This window comes from Ctenopharyngodon idella, chromosome 7 (genome assembly GCF_019924925.1).
Source record: "Ctenopharyngodon idella isolate HZGC_01 chromosome 7, HZGC01, whole genome shotgun sequence".
Taxonomy (NCBI): domain Eukaryota; kingdom Metazoa; phylum Chordata; class Actinopteri; order Cypriniformes; family Xenocyprididae; genus Ctenopharyngodon; species Ctenopharyngodon idella.
The window spans coordinates 17145749-17165080 of record NC_067226.1 but is presented as its reverse complement, the minus strand read 5'-3'; the positions used below and the strand labels follow the sequence as shown (position 1 = coordinate 17165080).

At 38.6% G+C, this 19332-nt stretch overlaps 1 protein-coding gene across 7 annotated transcripts in view; it reads right to left on the bottom strand.

The window, feature by feature from the left end:
* znf536 (zinc finger protein 536) overlaps positions 1 to 19332 on the bottom strand; it is a 191804-nt gene that overhangs the window by 33541 nt on the left and 138931 nt on the right. For 2 of the 7 annotated variants that reach the window (XR_007930876.1, XM_051900005.1), the window contains exon 7: positions 9649 to 9748. The exons of the other annotated variants lie outside the window; for them this stretch is intronic. Coding sequence is in view for 1 of the 2 variants with exons in the window: in XM_051900005.1 (XP_051755965.1) it covers positions 9649 to 9748 (100 nt within the window). In the remaining variant the exon portion in view is untranslated. The remainder of the gene's footprint in view (positions 1 to 9648; positions 9749 to 19332) is intronic. 7 annotated transcript variants of the gene reach the window in all.

Sequence of the window (19332 nt, the reverse complement as noted above, 5' to 3'; positions counted from 1 at the left end):
ACCCACCCCTAAACCTAACCTTACCACCAAACCTGTCCCTAACCTTACCCATATCCCTCTTCAATAGTACAACAACTGTTCTGCAAAACAACATGGACACAATAAGTATATTGTACTTATTTTTTGACTGAAGTACATAGTAGTTAAAAACACCTAATATAAAATGGGATCATTTTTGTTATTACTACTACTACTGTTACTGCTACTATACCACTACTAATAATAATAATAATAATATTGAGTTCTCCATTAGTTTTGCATCTACTAGGAATATATTAAATATCATGGGATAATGTGACAATCCACAATATGCTCATTTTTATAAATGGTAAAGACATAAAAGTTATAACAGGTCACTGCCAGCTTATGATATTTAACACTCCTGGGCTTCAGATAACACACTGATAAAGGAACCTGAGAAGTCTTGAGAACTCAGAGACAAGTGTTTGTTTGTGTCTTTATCGAGTCCGAAATCAAAGCCTTGCCCCAGTTATGTGTCGGCCCATGGTATAAACTCACGCTTTACTGTACATCATCACCTGATCTATAGTCACAGTCAGGACCCACTGTCTCTGCTCTAATAGCTATTCTCAAAGGTACTATAGCAGTCGACAACAGGAGCCGGATAATATTTTTATGTTATCAGTAACACTCCCACGTTTGTTTTCGCAGCCTCTCAATGGCCAGAGCACGGGATGACAGGAAATGGCAGCATTTGTTCTGATTTCGACCCCCCTTCCCTTCCACAATGCAAGACCAAAGAACGTGGGAGGACCCACAATGCACAATGATCTCTTGTTCAGATTGAAATGCTTTGTGCATTCATCTATAACTGCCCAACATGCAAAGATAACCAGCCAGTCTGATGATCAATAAATAAATAGCAGACAGCATAAAAAAAAAAGAAAGATAGAAAGGGAGGAAATAATGACACAAAGACAGACAGAGAGATGGAGCGTTCTTTGACTGTTTGTCTTGTTTTAATAGTGGAAAATCAAGAGGAGCTAGAGAAAAATGCTAAAGGCGCTTTCCATTAATATGGTGCACTTTTGAGTCCCTTTACTTTTATTTATAGTATTACAGGCACAAAATCTTTTTCTTTTCTTTTCTTTTTTCTTTTTTTTTTTTTTTGATGTGAGAAATACTGTTACATAAATTAGTATTTAACATATAATTAACCTAGAATGAATACATTAAAAGTATTTTTGAAATGGTGATTTTACCCTAAAATTGTGAAATAATTGTGAAATGTCATGAAGTAACATCATTTGGACATAACATTATATATTTTTTCCCCCTGTATTTTTTTTGGGAAATATAAGTACCCCAATAACCACATTTGGTTGAATTTTTCCTATTATTAAATTTTAATGCTTATTTAATGTTATTAGAAAATGACAAAATCACAAAATATTTTTAACTGTTTTTATACATATCCCAAATTTTAGTAACACGAAAAATAAGCTTTATATAAAATTAATTAATAAAACAACTCATATAATATTTAAGTGAAATTAAAGTTAAGAGAAAGAGCAAAATAAATAAATAAATACTAACACTTTCAGGGCAGATTTATAATGAGAAAGTGCCTAAACAATAACTGATAATGCTACATACATGCTGTGTATATTACACTGAATTAATTCTCACACTAATTTAAATTCAAACAAAATTAAAAACTAAATAATTAAAGAAACTAAATGAATAAACAATATCCATCATATGTGTCACAATGGATATTGATTCATTTCACCCTTTGTATAATTGTGATACAGTAAGAACAACAATTATAACAATTATAATTTGCACATAATATGCAATATAATATTAATATTTCGTAAGCTCTCAGACCAGAGCTCACTCTATGCTCTGCTAGTCATTTATTTTCAGTCAATAAATGCAGTGGTAGCTGACATAAGGTCTATGATCAGATGCTGGACATCATCCTCTCATGTTAGCTTTGTAGCAGAGATCTTAAGAGCAAATGCAAGAGTGTAAGGAGTGAATGTTAGAGCTTATAAAGTGGAGTGATGGAAAGAAAGGTTCATGGTGGGGTTATCACACTCCGGCAGCACTGGGAGCGACGTGGCTGTTTGTGGGTCTCCACGCGCACACACAAGAGTAGCAGAAATGACACTAGCGTATAGCTGTGTATCACAGAGCAAACAGCAGCTCTTTACCTCAAAGTCTGCCAGCCTAGAGAGCGGATCAAAGACGGTGTTTGGGTGAAACTATATCGACAGAGTGTCAAGCACAACAGGGGTTGTGAGGAGGGGCACTCTCTGTCTTTCTTCTCTCTCTACCAGCTTCTACTTTTCCACAAAGAGCCTTTGCTACGGTATGCATGTCAATCACACTGCGCTATGTGTGTCAATATCTAATTGTTCTGATTGCTGAAGATGGACGGACAGAAAGGAGCAGTGAGATGGCAATCCAGTGAGTCGGACAGAAGAAAAAGGGCCGTTTTATTACAATTCCATTACGGCTTTTTCAGCATTGCAACATGGATGAAGGAAAACTATTACTCAACCTGCACATGCTATGAAAAATGAAACTAGTTCTGATATACAAAACTGCTTTGTTCTTGATGAAGATAAACAGTCTTGGGTATGTTTGTATTCATTATATAAAGTCCATAGCAAAACCATACCAAAATAACACGTCAAAAATAATCAAAAGGGGGGAGAAAAAAAGCTCGCAAAAGCCATTTTAAACATTGTGTCAGTACTGGACAAATGACTCTGTGGTAACACCCACCACCCTGCCTCCATACACAGGAAGACAAATATTGAACAGAACTCCACACGCATCAAACAACACTGTGGGGCAGGGCCGAGTAGGCCTGGGTCTCGTCTGTAATCACAAATGTCCAAATCCTCTAACGAGGTCCAGAGCTCTGTCCCCCACATCAAACTACGTCTCTGCACGCTGGGTTTCCATTACTTTACTCTTTATGCTGATCAATTAATGCTTTAATGTCAGTTATATATAATTCTTAAAGTGTTAAAACTTACATCGACGTGAAATATTAAGATAAAATATCAAATGTACCCGTGAAGTTATCTTGTAGTCCACACTGTCCTCTGCACATTCCACACAGTAATGTTGAGTGACCTGTAGGGGGAGCTGCTCTTTTATGACTTGGGGGGTGTATTTGTGTAAGACAATAAAAACATTAATTTGCCCTGAAATCATTCCTGACATAAATGTAAAATGGTGCCCATTGGAACCCAGTAATGAAGCATGCGGCATCTCTGCAGCTTCTAATTTGACTAGTTAAATGACTCCATTACGTGTTTAACAGACAGAGGCAAATCATTTCTGGTCAGTTGAGGCTCACTTAGCCGCGTCACAGGGCTTGGGGAGAAATCGGAAGATAACTGGTCCTGCTTCTTTCCTTTTTTGCACTCTATTGTAGCCCAAAATCAAATGGCTCTAAAAAAAGATCATTATATGACCTGCACATTTCCTCTTATTCTCTCTTCTATGTGTCCACCTCTCTCCTTCTGTGATGGTGTTTGTATGCGTCTACATCCGACTGTTAATTAGCTGTCCACTGTGCATGATCATTGTCTATATAGTGGAATACATAATAATAGATGTTCATCAGAGAGCGTGTTTTCAGCACAGATTGGACTTATGATAGGAATCATACTGTATAATCATACTGCTGTCCACTAGCTAAAGTTGGAAAGTTAGAAACATTTTTTTTAATGCATTAGGTTTAGGAGTAGAGGTAGTGTAGGGGGATAGAGTGTACAGTTTGTACAGTATAAAAACCATTACGCCTATGGAATGTCATATATATATATATATATATATATATATATATACACACACACTGCTGTTTAAAAGTTTGGGATGCGCAATATTTTTTTTATGTTTTTGAAAGAAGTCTCTTATGCTCACCCAGGCTGCATTTATTAAATCAAAAATACAGTAAAAACTGTAATATTGTGAAATATTATTACAATTAAAAATAATTGTTTTCTGTTATTACAAAAGATTTCTATTTCAGATAAATGCTGTTCTTTTGAACTTTCTAGTCATCAAAGAATCCTGAAAAAAAATTGTATGCAACTGCTTTCAACACTGATAATAATAAGAAATGTTTCATGAGCAGCGAATCAACATATTAGAATGATTTCTGAAGGATCATGTGACATCGAAGAAGTTATGAGGCTGACAATTCAGCTTTGCCATCACAGGAACAAAATTACATTTTAAAATATATTCACATAGAAAACAGCTATTTCAAATTGTAATAATATTTCACAATATTACTATTTTTACTGTATTTTGGATCAAATAAATGCAGCCTTGGTGATCAGAAGAGACTTCTTTAAAAACATTAAAAAATCTTAATGATCCCAAACTTTTGAACGGCAGTGTATATATTACCTAATTAAAATCATATGAAACCTTTTAAAATCATTCCTGATCAATCCTTATTTGTGTTTACAATTTTAGAAAAAAATATTAAATAAACATAAAAGATAATTACATTAAACAGCAAAACTATGCCCTTAAGCTGCATACTTAACCACAAATAAAAACAAATGTTAGTTTGCAGTTATTGACATAACTTATAACCTCCATAAATCAAAGTTTTTTCTTTTCTTTATATTTTTTCTAACAATAACCTAGGTAAGAGGCAAAATAAAACATTTTTACATTCTATTTTTAGTAATTAAAATTAGTATATATATATATATATATATATATATATATATATATATATATGGTTTGGATATGAATGTAAAATAATATGCCAAAATATGACACATATTTGTATTACAGTTTTCTACAATTACTTACACACTAAAATTAAAAATAACACACAGTTACTGAAACTCTACACTCAAAGAGCAAAACCTTAGCCCAGATCTGCACAACTATAAGCACATTCTCAGCCTCACACTTTTTGCAAAACACTACACACACTGTTTTGCACAACACTAAACACCCTTCTCTACATTAGACACAGAAATCTAACATAATGTCACTTCTTTGCCATTTCAAGACACTGCTTTCCAAAATACCACCCCTATAAACCAATTGATCAAACACAGCCGTCAGGTGTGCAGACACTGTAAACTCAACAATCAGGTGCAAGTACTATAAAAAGGCAAAAGGTGAGTTTATGTGTCTTCAACAAAATGGAAGGCAATGTTGCAGTAAGAGAGAGAGGGAGAAACATCCTTTTGAATGTGTAACATCACAATATATGCTGCAATCACGCAGAATGGGGTCCTCCACCAGCATGCCAACTTAGGCCCTTACAACACGACCCACATATTCACATTTTAGACAGACTGCACAAAATCGTCACAGCAGAAGACAAAATGGATGCAGAGCAGATGAGATACATTGTCATATGGGACAATGTAAATTTCCACCTATCTGCTCTGGTCCAAAACTGGTTTCATTAGCGTCCACAATTTTCACTCCAATACCTCCCACCATACTGTCCCTTCCTTAAACCCATTGAGGAGGGTTTTTGTTTGTTTGTTTGTTTTTTTTTGGCATGGAAGATTTAAAATCTCCAGCCCATCAATGTCAGGATATCCCTCATTTAAGTCATGGAGGAGGCCTGTGACCTAACTGATGCAGGGTCTGTCCAAGGATGGATTCACCTTTCAAGAAGATTTTTCCCTCGCTGTCTTGTGAGAGAGGACATCGCCTGGATGAAGTGCTATGGCCAGATTTTTTTTTTTTCATTTAAAATCATGCTTTGTTTTTGTCTCCACAAATGTTTTTGTTTGTGTACTATACTGTACTTAGAATATGTTCTGATTTTCAGTGCAAAATGTAACCTTTGAAAAAGCATGGATGTATTGAATGGTTTTACAATGTGGTGAGAAATAAATATTTTCATCAATGTGCAGTACTGGTCTTGTGTTGTTTTTTTGTTGTTTTTGTCAATATATTCATGTGCATTACTCTAACAATATCTCTGAAAAAAATCAAACCCAGACTATATCATTAGAAAAGTATAAAAGTTACAAGTGTTTAAGATTGAGCACAGCAGTGTGTAAATGAATCAAACAGAATCAGAATGTATGAACCATGTGTGTTCCATACGGTGTCAAAGTTGGGTTTTGTTAAATTAATGTAAAGTTTTGAATGAAGTGTTTCATTTAGCAAAAGAACTGATGTGTTCTGCTACTTGTGTGTGTGGATCTGTGAATTGTGTGTAGTGTTTTGACAAAATTAGCCTTGTTTTTAAAATTGTGTTTAAGCAATCGTAAAAAAAATTGTATTTAATTGCTGTATAATGAGACAAGCTCAACACCTCACAAGACAAAAATAAACTGACTTTTGAAGTTCTTAAAACTAGACAATGCTATTTTCATGCTATGTTAGGATAATAGTTAAACTATTAGACAGCAGTTTATCTAACATTTTATAGTTCTCAAGAACAAAAGTGAGATTTTAACACACAAAAAAATCATGGAATACCAAAGGCCAGCATTTTTTTTTCAACAAAAAGTGCCACACACTGAGAATGACATGCTTTCACATGTCATTCATCTGTAGAATGTGAAGCTGGTGTTGAGGGTGCTGGTGTTATCAAACCTACAGATAAAAACACCAATTACTGATACCAAGTGGCCATTCCACACAGAGACTAATACGGGATCGTCAGTCAAAAACACACATACACACACACAAACACAGGTGGGTAAAGACAGGCACTCTTAAGGGATATCGGGCTGATTATAGCAGGTGAGTATGTGTGAGTCAGACAGGCCTCTCACCTCTAGCTTTAAATGGGCTGATTAGGAATGGAAAAAGAGTTAGCATGGATGGGCTGATTCCTAGTACACTCACTGTGCCCTCTGCCGTGCTGCACGGAAGGGCAGGAACTGAACCCCTCTGCACGTGCAGGAAGCTTGAACATCTCTGCTGATGGACAGAGAGCCAATCACAGGCTGGCATTGCTTGTAAGGATAATGGCACATGCCGAAGGATTTCGTCACATAATCTGAGACATGTCAAGTTTCTCTTTGCTGTTATTAAAAGAGTCATATTTTAAAAAGCATTGATTTATTATATGTCTTATTGAAACACACACACAGGCTATTTTCAATAAGATAGCTCACCCAAAAATGAAAATTCTGTCATTATTTACTCTTGTATGGCGTTCTTTCTTCTAAAGAAGATGCTTTAAAGGACGCCTGAGGGTTTTATTGTACATACATTGATTGCCAGTAGTCAATCAATGTCTTTCGTTGTATGGACAAAATCAGCTGTAACATACTTCAAAATATTTTCTTTTGTGTTCCACAGAAGACAGAAAGTGAAACAGGTTGGGAAGGACATCATAAATGATGACAAATTTCATATTTGAGTGAACTATATCTTTTATAGTTGCTCCAGCTGTTCCTGCCTGGGTCAGAGGGGCTAGAATCTCCCACTCTAATGGGATAGGTAATTATGCAGTCTGATCTCACAGACAAGGGATTTAAGAACTAAGTATACTATGTGACACATGTCTGGGATTATTAATAGTCATAAATGGATGGACAGATGGACAGGCCTGAGATAATGCCATCAGATGCCATAATAAGCTGCTCTGCGGACTTCTTAAAGTACAAGCAAACCACAACACCTACAAAAAGAACTCTGTAAATGTCTCCGTACAGTAACGGCCTCTATCTCCTGAGCGCCATCTCACAGCAGATGTCAAACGTTGGTAAAACGCAACAGCACAAGATCCTGAAGAGCAAAGCTCTCTTTATCCCTTTAGCGTACGTGGCTCAACTCTTTGTAGTCTGACTGAAGTGCAGTGAAGTGGGCCGTTTTCACCCCCCTCCCCAAACGTCCGAGTCCTTACAACCCACCCCCTCACGTCTGATTGTTGATCCTCCTGAAGAGGACAGATCAAATATTCCACTCCAGTCTGCGAGCGGGGCACAGATATGATTGGGGTTGACGGACGGGGCCCCCAGTTTGAAGTCTTAACAGACAGTGCGACTTTGATATCTGTACTCGGCGCGTATCACCAAAGACACAGGGAATGAATGAGAGTGAGGGGGAACTGAGAGACAGAGAGAGAGAGGCAATGAACAAAAGCATCTGTGGAGTGGTCAGGGCCAGCGGCAGCATGTGTCAGAGGCTTTTTGATGTTTAACCCCCTTCCTCTCTCTCTTCTTCTCCTCCTCCTCCTCCCTGTATTCCTCCCCCCAAAGGCCCCACTTCTCCCTCACACTTCCTGCTTTCTGGGAGAGCCCAGTGGCGACACATATATACGCATACACACCAACAGCCTCATCCAACCAATTACCAGCCCCTTGACTTTTGTACATTAGACAGTGCTGCTTTGAATAAAGGCAGGAAACCGCGGTTTATTTGCTGAAAAGTCTTGTTAAACATGAAGTGTGTTAAATCTTTCAAATTGTATATGGGAGAAAATATCACATCAGATGCATCTTCTGGAAAGATCAAACAAAAAGGCCCATTCACACCAAGAATGATAAGTACAACTATAATGATAACTATATGTGACCCATGCTGGCAAAATGAGTCACAATGAGCAAATTTTCAAAAATGAGTTATTGTTATTGATGTATGATTTGTTGGAATCTGACAAAAAAATGACCTACACCTGTTTGAAGTCGATAGAGTCAGCAAAATCAGTTTTGAGAAAAATCGAGTTAAAGTTGTCTGAAGGTTCCAAAACGAAATCACCTAGCAACCATACCTTAAAATCCCTGTTAATAACACCTAAATGTAAAATCTTTCTAAAATATCATATTGGACACATCTTCTGGAATAATTAAGCATAAAAGCACAATATCTATGACGATAACTATATTAATGTAGACACCATCTGCCACTTTAAATGCTTGAGCTCTTTAAAGTCGGGTAGATTCTGATTGGCCATCAATTTTTTTTTTTTTTCATTCATCAGGTGGAAATAATCATTCTGAAACTGATTCTACAATTTCGTTACTCTGTCATTATTGATATAGTGGTGGTGTGGACTTCCCTATTCTCATACAATTATAATTATTATTAAAACCTTAGATGTTGTTATCATGCTTGGCATGAACAGGCCTTAATTCACAACCATAGTATTGACTGTCTTTTCTGATGGCCTGCGAGTGAAATCCGAAAGTAGCAAAGTTCATCTAAAAAGAGGAAAAGAGATAAACGTGTGCAATCATCATTTTCTTAACTTGTGTTTCCGCAGATTCAAAGGGCTGAGTTTTAGCATAAACAGCAGGCAGGAAAAGTGGGTTTTTAAAAACTCTGTCTTCCTGGGATTGAGCGTTCGGAGCAGAGGGATGAAGAAAAGACTAAACAGATGTCACAGCTTGGCGGGAACGAGGGAGTTAAATAGCTTTATTTTTTTCCTCCGTCTTTTTAAATGTCTCACGTATAAACAGATTTTGTTGCTTCTTAAAGTGGGCTCAAAATTAAAGCGTATCGTTTTACACACATATTGCATGCATATTAGTGAGCCCCAGCTGCCCGTGTCCTGTTCTTAAGAGCCATATGATTGAGTTAGGGGCCCGGGTATCAGATAAGATTTAAGCCTGCTCTCCCTGTGCGCTCCCCCTCTGCATTTTACTGCTAACTTATTAAATGGAGAGAAATGACATTATTTTTCTGAGTGTATGTGTAATTATTGTCACACACCTGTGACTCCTGCCATAGACGACAAGAGGAGGAGAGGAAGGAAGAGACGACGGCGAGGGGAGAGATGTCGCTTGGAGCAGCGGGAGCTCTGGGTTTTTTCCTTTAAATGGTGGGTGAGAGAAAAAAACAGCAAGCTTGTTAATCACAGAATCTCTGTCGTAGGGAGAACACGGATATTCTAACAACTTGAACGGCAGATATCACTGTGAATTCAATCTGAAATTAAATGTCCTTTTGTGTTATTTCCTTCAGACAATAATATTCTACATGCACTCCTGAAGTTTATGGAAAAGTTTCCCTTTTTTGTCTGCCAAACAGGCTTTCTTTCCACATACCACCAACAAACTGTTCTGTGTTGGCAGTTCTAGATGGCGAACAAAACGTCTCATCTGAAATTCTGATGCATGCGCCAAGCACACGTTCCTTCCTTTCTTTTCTTTCTTTCTTTCTTTTTTTTTAGGGGACCACCCCGTGGAAGGCAACATGTGAAATACAGCTCTGAAGACAAAGGAAATTACCTATTAGAGAGGGAGCAATGATCTTCTTTTGCCCCGACTCCAAAAAGTGACTCAGAATGTTGTAATTGTTTACCTTTGACACTGACCGTAATTCTTCTCCGCTCCACCGTAACAGAATATTTCAGCGTCGCTTTTCAAAAGCTCTCCTTCTCGCTCTCTCGTCACAACGGCGATGCCTCAAATGTCATCGAATCGCTCGGTTTAACGTATTTCTTTTCAACACCCGCTCTTTGCTTCACAGGAGGAAGGACCAAGCAAGAAAAGCAGCAGATCGGCTTGTTTAAGATATCCCGGCATTGTTCGCCGTCAACTAGGCCCTTAAAATGTGACCTCCGCTCCGTCTGTGACTTGTGCAAATACATCGGGTGCCACTCAAAGCCTTTTATTCTGACACTTTTGAAAGGGCTGTTGATAAAAGCTAAGCACGTCAGGAGGTTTTACACTGTCAGTCTCGCTTTCCTGTGCTGATCTAAAAGCATGGAAATAGCAGCGTTTTTTGGTGTAATGTTTTAATAGAAAACAGATGGCCGCAGATGTAGGGCTGCACAGAGCTGGGTGACATGTCTTTAATATTTTAGAGTGGTCTTGCTGTAAATGTAGAAGCAGCTGTTTCCTCCCTGTTGTAAATTTGGAGTTTTTAATTTGTGATTGACAGCTATTGGATTTGCTGTAAATTACAAAAATGAATATGGAAGCGATGGAACCGACGGCCAGGAAGGGGGGAGGAGAGGGGGGCATTTGACGCCGTTCACGGATGAATAGATTTATGTGCACCCAAATGTGAGGTATTTACGTTCTCTCTCTCTCTCCTCGGTCTGATTCCGCTCAAGCACACCACTATATACGCCGCTGATATTTAAATGTACATGAATATTAAAATATAAGTGCGGGTGAAGAGGATGCGAGCGGGGGGAGGCGTCGTGCGCAAGGGGCGGCTGGTAACAGAGTTCTATTTCGATGTGTTTGTTTAGCTGCTGTTCGTTTAGTTTTAATGTCAGCCGCGAGTACAGCTCCCTTGACGCTTATGGTAGAGGTGATTGTCATCAATTCGCATCTTGGCATTTAAACCACCTGCTTCAAATATGCGTATTTGAAATGCAAATAAACTGCATATGCCCAGACAAATTAAAAAACATGGTGAGTAAACACTTTTGAAGTCATAACTTTCTCTCTCCTTTTTTTCATCAGGGACTTGCACTGTCAAATGTTCTTTTACTTGAGAAGGCAACGCCAGACAGATAATGCCTCTCAGAGCAAACCTGCATAATACTAACTGATTATATATTTATTTATGGTTTTGTTCACAAGGCATAGAAAGCGGTTATGTTTTTATCTCGGCCTCAGCTTGATTCGTATGCCTCTGGAGTGTTTTCGATTAACTGTTTCTGTCTCATTTTTTTTTGTCCTTCTAAAAAACGAATGCATTATATTTTCTCTGCTTATTTACCACCTCTCTCTTCTTCATCGCCTGACACTACCGTTATTCAAACATCAATAGCTATACGTCTTCTTTAGCACTGACTCTTACTTTCATATTGATATTTATATGTGATCATTACTTTTCTTCTCTAGGCTTTGTCTCCGTGTGTCAGCTCTAAGGTGCAATATCCAATAGTGCATTCAGAGCAAAACGCAGAGCAAATATGCCGCATCAGGCTGGACACCCTTATAATGAACCCCGCACATAATTCTTCTTAAGGTGTCAACTTTAACATGATCATGTTTCGCATTTATTTTTCTTTCTATTTGCTTCATCTGTTTCTGTCCAGGCCGTGTGAGAGGATACCATGATAAAGATGAGTTTTTAATCAGGCAGATGGCTGACACGCTAAACACTCTTCCTGTATGTGTGTAATCATTGCCATCACTCTCATTAATCATCATCATCATCATCATTCGGGTCATCATCATCGTCATGTTTTAGATGAAATAAAAACACATTCACAATGACAATCTGTGCTTCTGCGGTACATTGTTTTTTCTACAAAAAGAAATGAAAAGAACAAGGTGGAGAAAAAAAACACCAAAACTTCTGCACCACTGCTTCCCAGCATCTCCCTGTTCTCCCGGTTTTGATAAAAGTTGCTGAATGTTGTTTCTCAAATTAACGAGCAGCCGTTTCATTTTGTCAGTTGAAGAAGTTGAAGTAAACAGGGAGGGAAGATACACATGAAACAGCTTCATTAGCGTTAAGGACCCCCTTCTAAAACGCACGCAAACACCGGGTTCACCTTTTCGAATATCGATTGTGCCGCCAATCGGGCTCTCAGAAAAGCACCTGTCATCTGTGAGACGAGCAGTTGTCGAGCACGAACAGTGACCGTGCACCACCAACGCCGCTGCCGCTAACGTTCACGCACCTGTCAACCGCAGGCAGGCAGAGCCCCTGATGAGGTGTTACCTAATTGTGTTTTAGAAAGCGATGACACCTCGTCTCTACCTCTCTCTCGCTCCTCTATGATATGTCTCTTAATGCAATTAGGCATAATGAAAAACTAGAAATGGTGAACACTGGAGGGCTGCTGGAAGTGATGTGGGGTGGGGTGGGGAGGGGGGTTGGACTTCCTGCAGAGAGCAGGCATTCAAATGAGAACATAATAGGAACATCAGAACAAGAGCAGTATTTTCTGTGAGATGACAACAACATTAAAAAATCCAGGTAATTAAAAACATACTCTGTGTTTTGTCAAAGTGGCCGTCATTGTTGAAGTTGAAGCCTCTCACCCCCCCGCTCCCTAACGATTTTGGCATAAATACGAATAATGATCTCGGGAAGAGAAAAATGAAGAAGACGGTCAGAGAAAAGCAAGAGAACAACAACAACAGGGGAAAAAAAAAATCAATCAAAGTATTAGACTGAAAAGTTGTTCTGTTCTCAAGGACATCGAGTTCTCGGGCATTCTGTCGGAGCTGTCCAGTATAAAAAAATGAGACATAACTTGGATGAGACGCCAGCGAGAGGGGAGGGGGAACGGAGGGGGGGAGAGGAAAGAGACACAGAAATAAACCCAACTCCCATCTGATGACCAGCTTGTCTATAATACTGAATCCCTGCACCGTGCCAAGATGCAGAAACAGGATAAGTCCAGATCGGAGAGATTTGAACTGGTCTCGGGCCTGTGCGAGAGCGGCGACAACTTTCAAGCATGAACAAAATCGCTGTTTCACCTGCTTACCAGTCCTTTTCGTAAGCCGATAAGAGATTTGAGCGTAAAATCGAGTGAGGGAAAGAGAGGGAAAAAAACATGATACATGGCATTCATCTTATCGTTTTCTCCCCCAAAAAATTACAGGACAGATGATGTGGCCATCTTGAGATCGTTTGTCAACTGTCAGCCTGGGTTGACCTTGCAAAAAAAAAAAAAATAAATAAAAAAAATACAAACAGGGAAGTGGCTGATATCATCTTAACCGAAAAAAAAGGAGAGCGAGGAGAGAGAAAGGACTGTTGTTTTTGATAATAAAGAGACATTTTGCCTTCCATTTGCAGTGCCAGTTAAAAGCGCAACCAACATGGAAATCCATTACGAAACGCTACTTAAAAAGTGTGACCAATCCTTGTGCAGTCAATTAGGGATTGGAGACAGACTATGATGTTTGTCGGTTAGGGTCTGGCGCATTCTGATCAGCGAGGATTTAACGATGAGGAGTAGAGATTTGGTTAGCTTTTTATTGTTGTTTTTTTTATCCCTTATTTTTTCCATGGGGGAAGGATACATAGATAGAGGGATGACATGGATGGGAGGGGGCAGCCAAGCTCCACTTATCTGTTCTCCCTCTCTCTCTGTCTTTTCATTTACAGAAGCATTAATGTGCACAGCTATGTGCTCATCCATTGTTCTGAGTTTTACAGCATGAAGAATGCATTTGTGGAGCGGAGATTGTCAAAAAAAAAAAAAAAAGCTGTGTTCTTAAACTCAATGCAGAAGAAAGACACAATATGTAATCTAAAGTATGCAAAAAGAATGATTGGCCGGAATAAGTGGGGATGAGGTTTCATATTAAAAAAGATTTATCTTAAAGTATGGTGTTAATCCTCAGATTAATCCCCCCCCCCTCCCTTTTTTTTTGCATGCTGGCTTTCATAAAACCTATAACCCATAAAGTTCTTACATTTTCTGGAAACAGGCACGCTAGGCCTGATTTTACAAGAATTGCTGCCCAATGAATCATGCCGAGAATTCATCCTCTAGTGGTGTGCAACTCCAGAACTGATAATTAAACAACAAAACAAGTTTTTCAAAAGGAAGTGCAAAGAAACAAAGAACTTGTTACATAAATGCAGGAAATTTCGTTCACTAATCAAAAGAAAGAATAATGGCGGTTATCAAGGATAAATGCAAGAATTGTTTTCAAAACTGCTGGAGCAAAATGTTTAATAAAATGTATTAATATGAATAATTATTATCATTGTCTTTCCTCTTTGTGTTCTATATAATTTGTAAATCAGTGTTCTTTGCTTCAGTGGAAACTCATCACATTAGAACTGCCTGTAAACTGCTGTTAGGCTGAAACATATGGGTGCATGCAGTCGTTAGCCCACTTCATAAATATTTCATTCATATTTCCTGTTTGTGTGTGTGGAGCTGTGTGACTGAAAGCCTATGCATGTGTGTGTGTGTGTGTCCGTGACTTTTTCGCTCTCTCTCTCTCTCCCATTTTTTTTTCTTTCTCTGTATAATTAAATCTCAGCAGATTTCCTTTGAAACTGCTAATCATACCAGTAAATCAAGGCTGAGATTTATCTTGATGAAGGAATAGAAAATAACTTCTGAAAGTAACAGAAACACCACTCGAGAACAAACAGAAGCAGGCAAAAGGTGAGCTTGATTTCAGACTTTGCCACGTAACTGTCATCAGCCATCATTCAGCCTCGAACACGCTCGAATCGCAATATTCTCCACGCAGGCAGTGTTATAGTGTGCGAGCGAGAGCTAAAATGGAATCACAGGCCACTTATTGAGTTCTTGCGGACACAAAAGGCCTACTGTTGCAGACAGCTAAAGCTGAGGCAGTTACTGTACCTTTCAAAACTAATATGTAACCATATCTGTTTTAAAAGGACGATTCATATTACTGTGAATGCAGGAGGAAAGTTGTTCCCATCTCCCAGGCCCTAGGAAACTCGAGTCCCGACCTAATGGCCCTCAATTGGAAGGTGGCCTTTTGTGGAAGGGGCATCGCATTTGTAGCAAAAATGACACATGAAATTTTGTGGTGATGTAAAACATCTTCAGCTTTTTTCTGATAGCACAATGGCACTTACTGTGCTTTATGGTCGCCGTTGCGACACAAAGGTCATTCCGTATATGACTCAGCGGACAAGGGCAGCACTGAATGAAAATTAGGTTATATGTGATCAACCAAGTTATTAATCTGATTAAAATGGATTCTCTTTGCTTCCTATTTAGCAAGGCTTGGGAGAGAGAGAGTAACACACACACAGAGAGATGAAGGGGGAGGAAGGGAAACAATAGAACATTCTGTTTATTTATCCACAGAAGAGTGCCAGCGCAAACTCCAGCGTAAATTCTCTAACGTAAAAGACAACATCAACACCGCAAAATATGCATTTTTACTTTCCACATGCAGCGGTGTCCTTGCGCTGCTGCCTCATCCAGGTAACCTTTCTAATCCTGATTAAATTACTGCAATTAGAACAGCAGCTCTCCTACCTCCCCCCATATTTCCCTAATAAACAATACGCCATCTTAAATCCATTCGATGGGATTTGCATGGAACAATGCTCGAGCTCGTGCGATTTATTTCCATCTCTACAGAGGAATTAAGTGCATTTTTTAACAGCTAATGGTATAATGTGGGCTTATTTCTCATGCAATGCTTTTCTTTTATGTCGCTCCTCCACTCTTTCTATTTGCAGGAACTTTGCTTCCACCCTGTTTATTTGAAGTCTAAATCAAATGTGGCTTATTGGACCGGCTCTTCTTTTCGCGCAGCAACTCGAACGTGGAAGTACGCGGATTCCGACAGATTCGTCTGTAATTGCTACACGACCTCTCAAAACACACCCCTGTTGCCTCTGCCTCAGCCAGACTGTGTTTTCTGTATTTGTTTTATTAACTTTAGCGCGTTGTTTGCCATTGATGTGGAATAAAGGAGCAAATAAAAGTTGACATACTTGTGCTTTTTTTCTTTTTTTAACTCCTGCGCCTGCCAGTTGGAGTCGGGGCATATTCTCTCATTATGTTTGGAGTGTATGTCATACGCTGTGTGTAAGCATGATCATTATACTGTGTGTGTGAGGTGTGCCCCTGCACAGGCAGGAAGTGTTGTTCTGCCGGTACAATCCCTCTGAGAGCAGATCGTCACATCTAAGGGCACCTGGGGAACGCAAGCAGCACAGCTATGAGGAATACCTCGAATTGAACAAAGTCTGAGAAACTAAACAAAACAAAAACAAAGAAATAAGATCAAATATATGAGGTAAGGGGGGAGGAAAAAAAAAAAAAAACATCGGGTCTAGGAGCAAATCTATTAAGTATTAGCTTAAGGGTTTCTGTCATTAAATGCAAACTATAGTGGGCTACGGGGGAATAAAAATAATGGAAGCATGCCGTGATTACTGCGCCAGTGAGAACACTTCATATTTTCCTCTCCCAAGGTTTCCTCTAACAAGATCTTTCTTTCAGTCTAATATTATGAATAGCATAATTGTTTTGCTGTCATTAGCATTGAATATTTCTCTGCCTTTGTTGTCATACTGGAACCCGATCCTTTATTCAGCGACCACTTGCTCTTTTTCTCTCCGCTGGAAACGACGAAGTCTACTGTACTGTACGTCAGCAAGGTACGAGACAGGAGTGAAAGAGAGCGAAATTACTAGGCCTTTCAAAAGCTTTCAGCACCGCCAAAGTTGATATCAGAGTAAATTAGCGTAGGGAAAAATATTTTTAGAGATTGCACAGCTGCTGGTGGAGAGCAACAGGTACCATCCAGTGGGCTTGACAACAGCTTTTACAATTAATTGCTCTTTGAAACCAGAATTTGCGTTGCTGAGTGACAAGGCGCTAATTCACCTAGGTTGAAGTTAAAATGGTAATATTGAACATGTGAAATAGCACCTCGCCTTTACCCGACGAGCCTTCATCACACTCCGCACAATGGAAAGAGTGGAGATGCACCAACACTGTCTGTCACCTCAGAGACTTCCAAGGAGAGAGCGAAAGAGAGCGAGCAGTCTTTCATTGTGAGAGCGCTTCCCTCCGGCAGTGTGCTCTGAGATGGAGAAGCGTGGGACAAGGCTCAGAGACACAGTCTGATGTGTCATGTCAAGAGTCTACCTTTACTCTGTAATAAGACTGTTTGACAGCTCTTAAATGTACCACAACAGTGCGCTCGGAGGCTGACAGCATTTAAACTCCTGGAGACAGGTTAAACATCATCTGTCAGAGATGAAGGATTCGTCTCGGAGTCTTTTACAAATCAGTCGTATGCACCATCCTGGTTCATCACAAGTTCTCTGGTTCTGATGGTAAAGAGCTAAAGACTATGGAGGGCCTCTGAGTTCCCAGGGGAGGGATTATGCGTATATAAAACACGGACCGGTTGACCCTTGGGCCGTGCGCATCATCAGAGTGTGACGCATTCTCCCGCCTCTCCGCGGTCGCCCGAATTCAGGGTCTGCGTGGATGCTAGCAGACTAACACGAGCCATATTACTGTTAATTAGCCACCTGATGAGGACAGCATTACTGGCAATTACCAAGTTTCATCCCAGCGCTGCTTTTCGAATGTGGAGATCTCTTTTTACCAAAAGAGAGATGAAAGTCAGGGGCAAATAGCAAGCGAAAAAAGGAAATTGTTTTGTCTGTTCTGTGTTATATTCTCTCTCGTTCTCGCTCGGTGCCTGTAATAGTTTTAGTTGTCCGTAAATTAGGAGACTGCAATAATTACTTAGTAGTAATTGCTATGTGGTAAATGAGCATGTCATTGAGGTGGCATGCAGTAGTGCGTTTGTGTGTGGATTAAATTGTGTGTGTGTGTGTGTGTGTGTGTGTATATATATATATATATATATATATATACACAGACACAAACACACAGTCAAACCAACATTTATTCAGACACCTTGAACATTTCATTCATTAATACAGTTTTTTCATTATAGTTTAAAAAAATGGTAATAAAATATGACAAGATCTCAGGGTTAAACTGTCAGAAAAAAAGTATCTTAATTATCTCAGATAACATTTAAGCAAAACATGGTCAGGTCAAAGTGTCTGAATAATTTTTGATTCTAATTTTTTATCAATTTTACTGGTAGTTCACTGTATGAAGAATTTTTGGGTATAATATGTCACAGTTTACTTTATTTTGCTATCCTCACTTACATAAATGAACTATAGTGTCCTGCACCCACTAGTTAAAAAAAAAAAAAAAAAAAAAATATATATATATATATATGTAAAGTATAAGTAAAATATAAATCTAGTTTATAAATCTAGCAATTTAGTGATTTTATTATAAAATCATAATCATTCATATATATATATATATATATATATATATATATTATACAATTGATATTTATTTTATTGTTTGTCATTTTTTGGAACAGATGTATAATTATATCTATAATATCATTAAATATATATATTTTTTAAAATAATAACCATTGTAATTAAATATTTAATTTTGCAGATATTAGTTCTTTTTTTTTTCTAGACAGATAAACACTTTTGATTGTCACTTGTTGTCCAATGGAAAATCCTGAAGCAAAACCCATTGACAAACACTGCAATATGGTATTTGATGTACACTGATATATAATGTGATGAAAATCTTCTGGGAATTAAGAGCAAAGGAATTTTACAATGAGCAAGAAAGGTCTACTCCATACTAATTGTTACTTACATGGACGTATCATCATGTTCCTCGATACGAAGAAAAAGTCACAAGTCACGCGTCTGTTTCTATACATCTGTGGGTTCACTGTGCGCATTGCAGGCACCATATGTTTTTAATTATCATAATAGAACCTGGTAAGAGAACAACACACACTCACATGAGCGCTTTATTACCACACTCACTGAAGAGAGATGGAATGAAAACGATAAAGAGTGAGAGATAAAGACATTTAAAGTTAGAAGAAGTTAGCGAGGGGGAGAGATGAACTTAAGGCTGACAGGAAGACAGGAAGTAGTGCA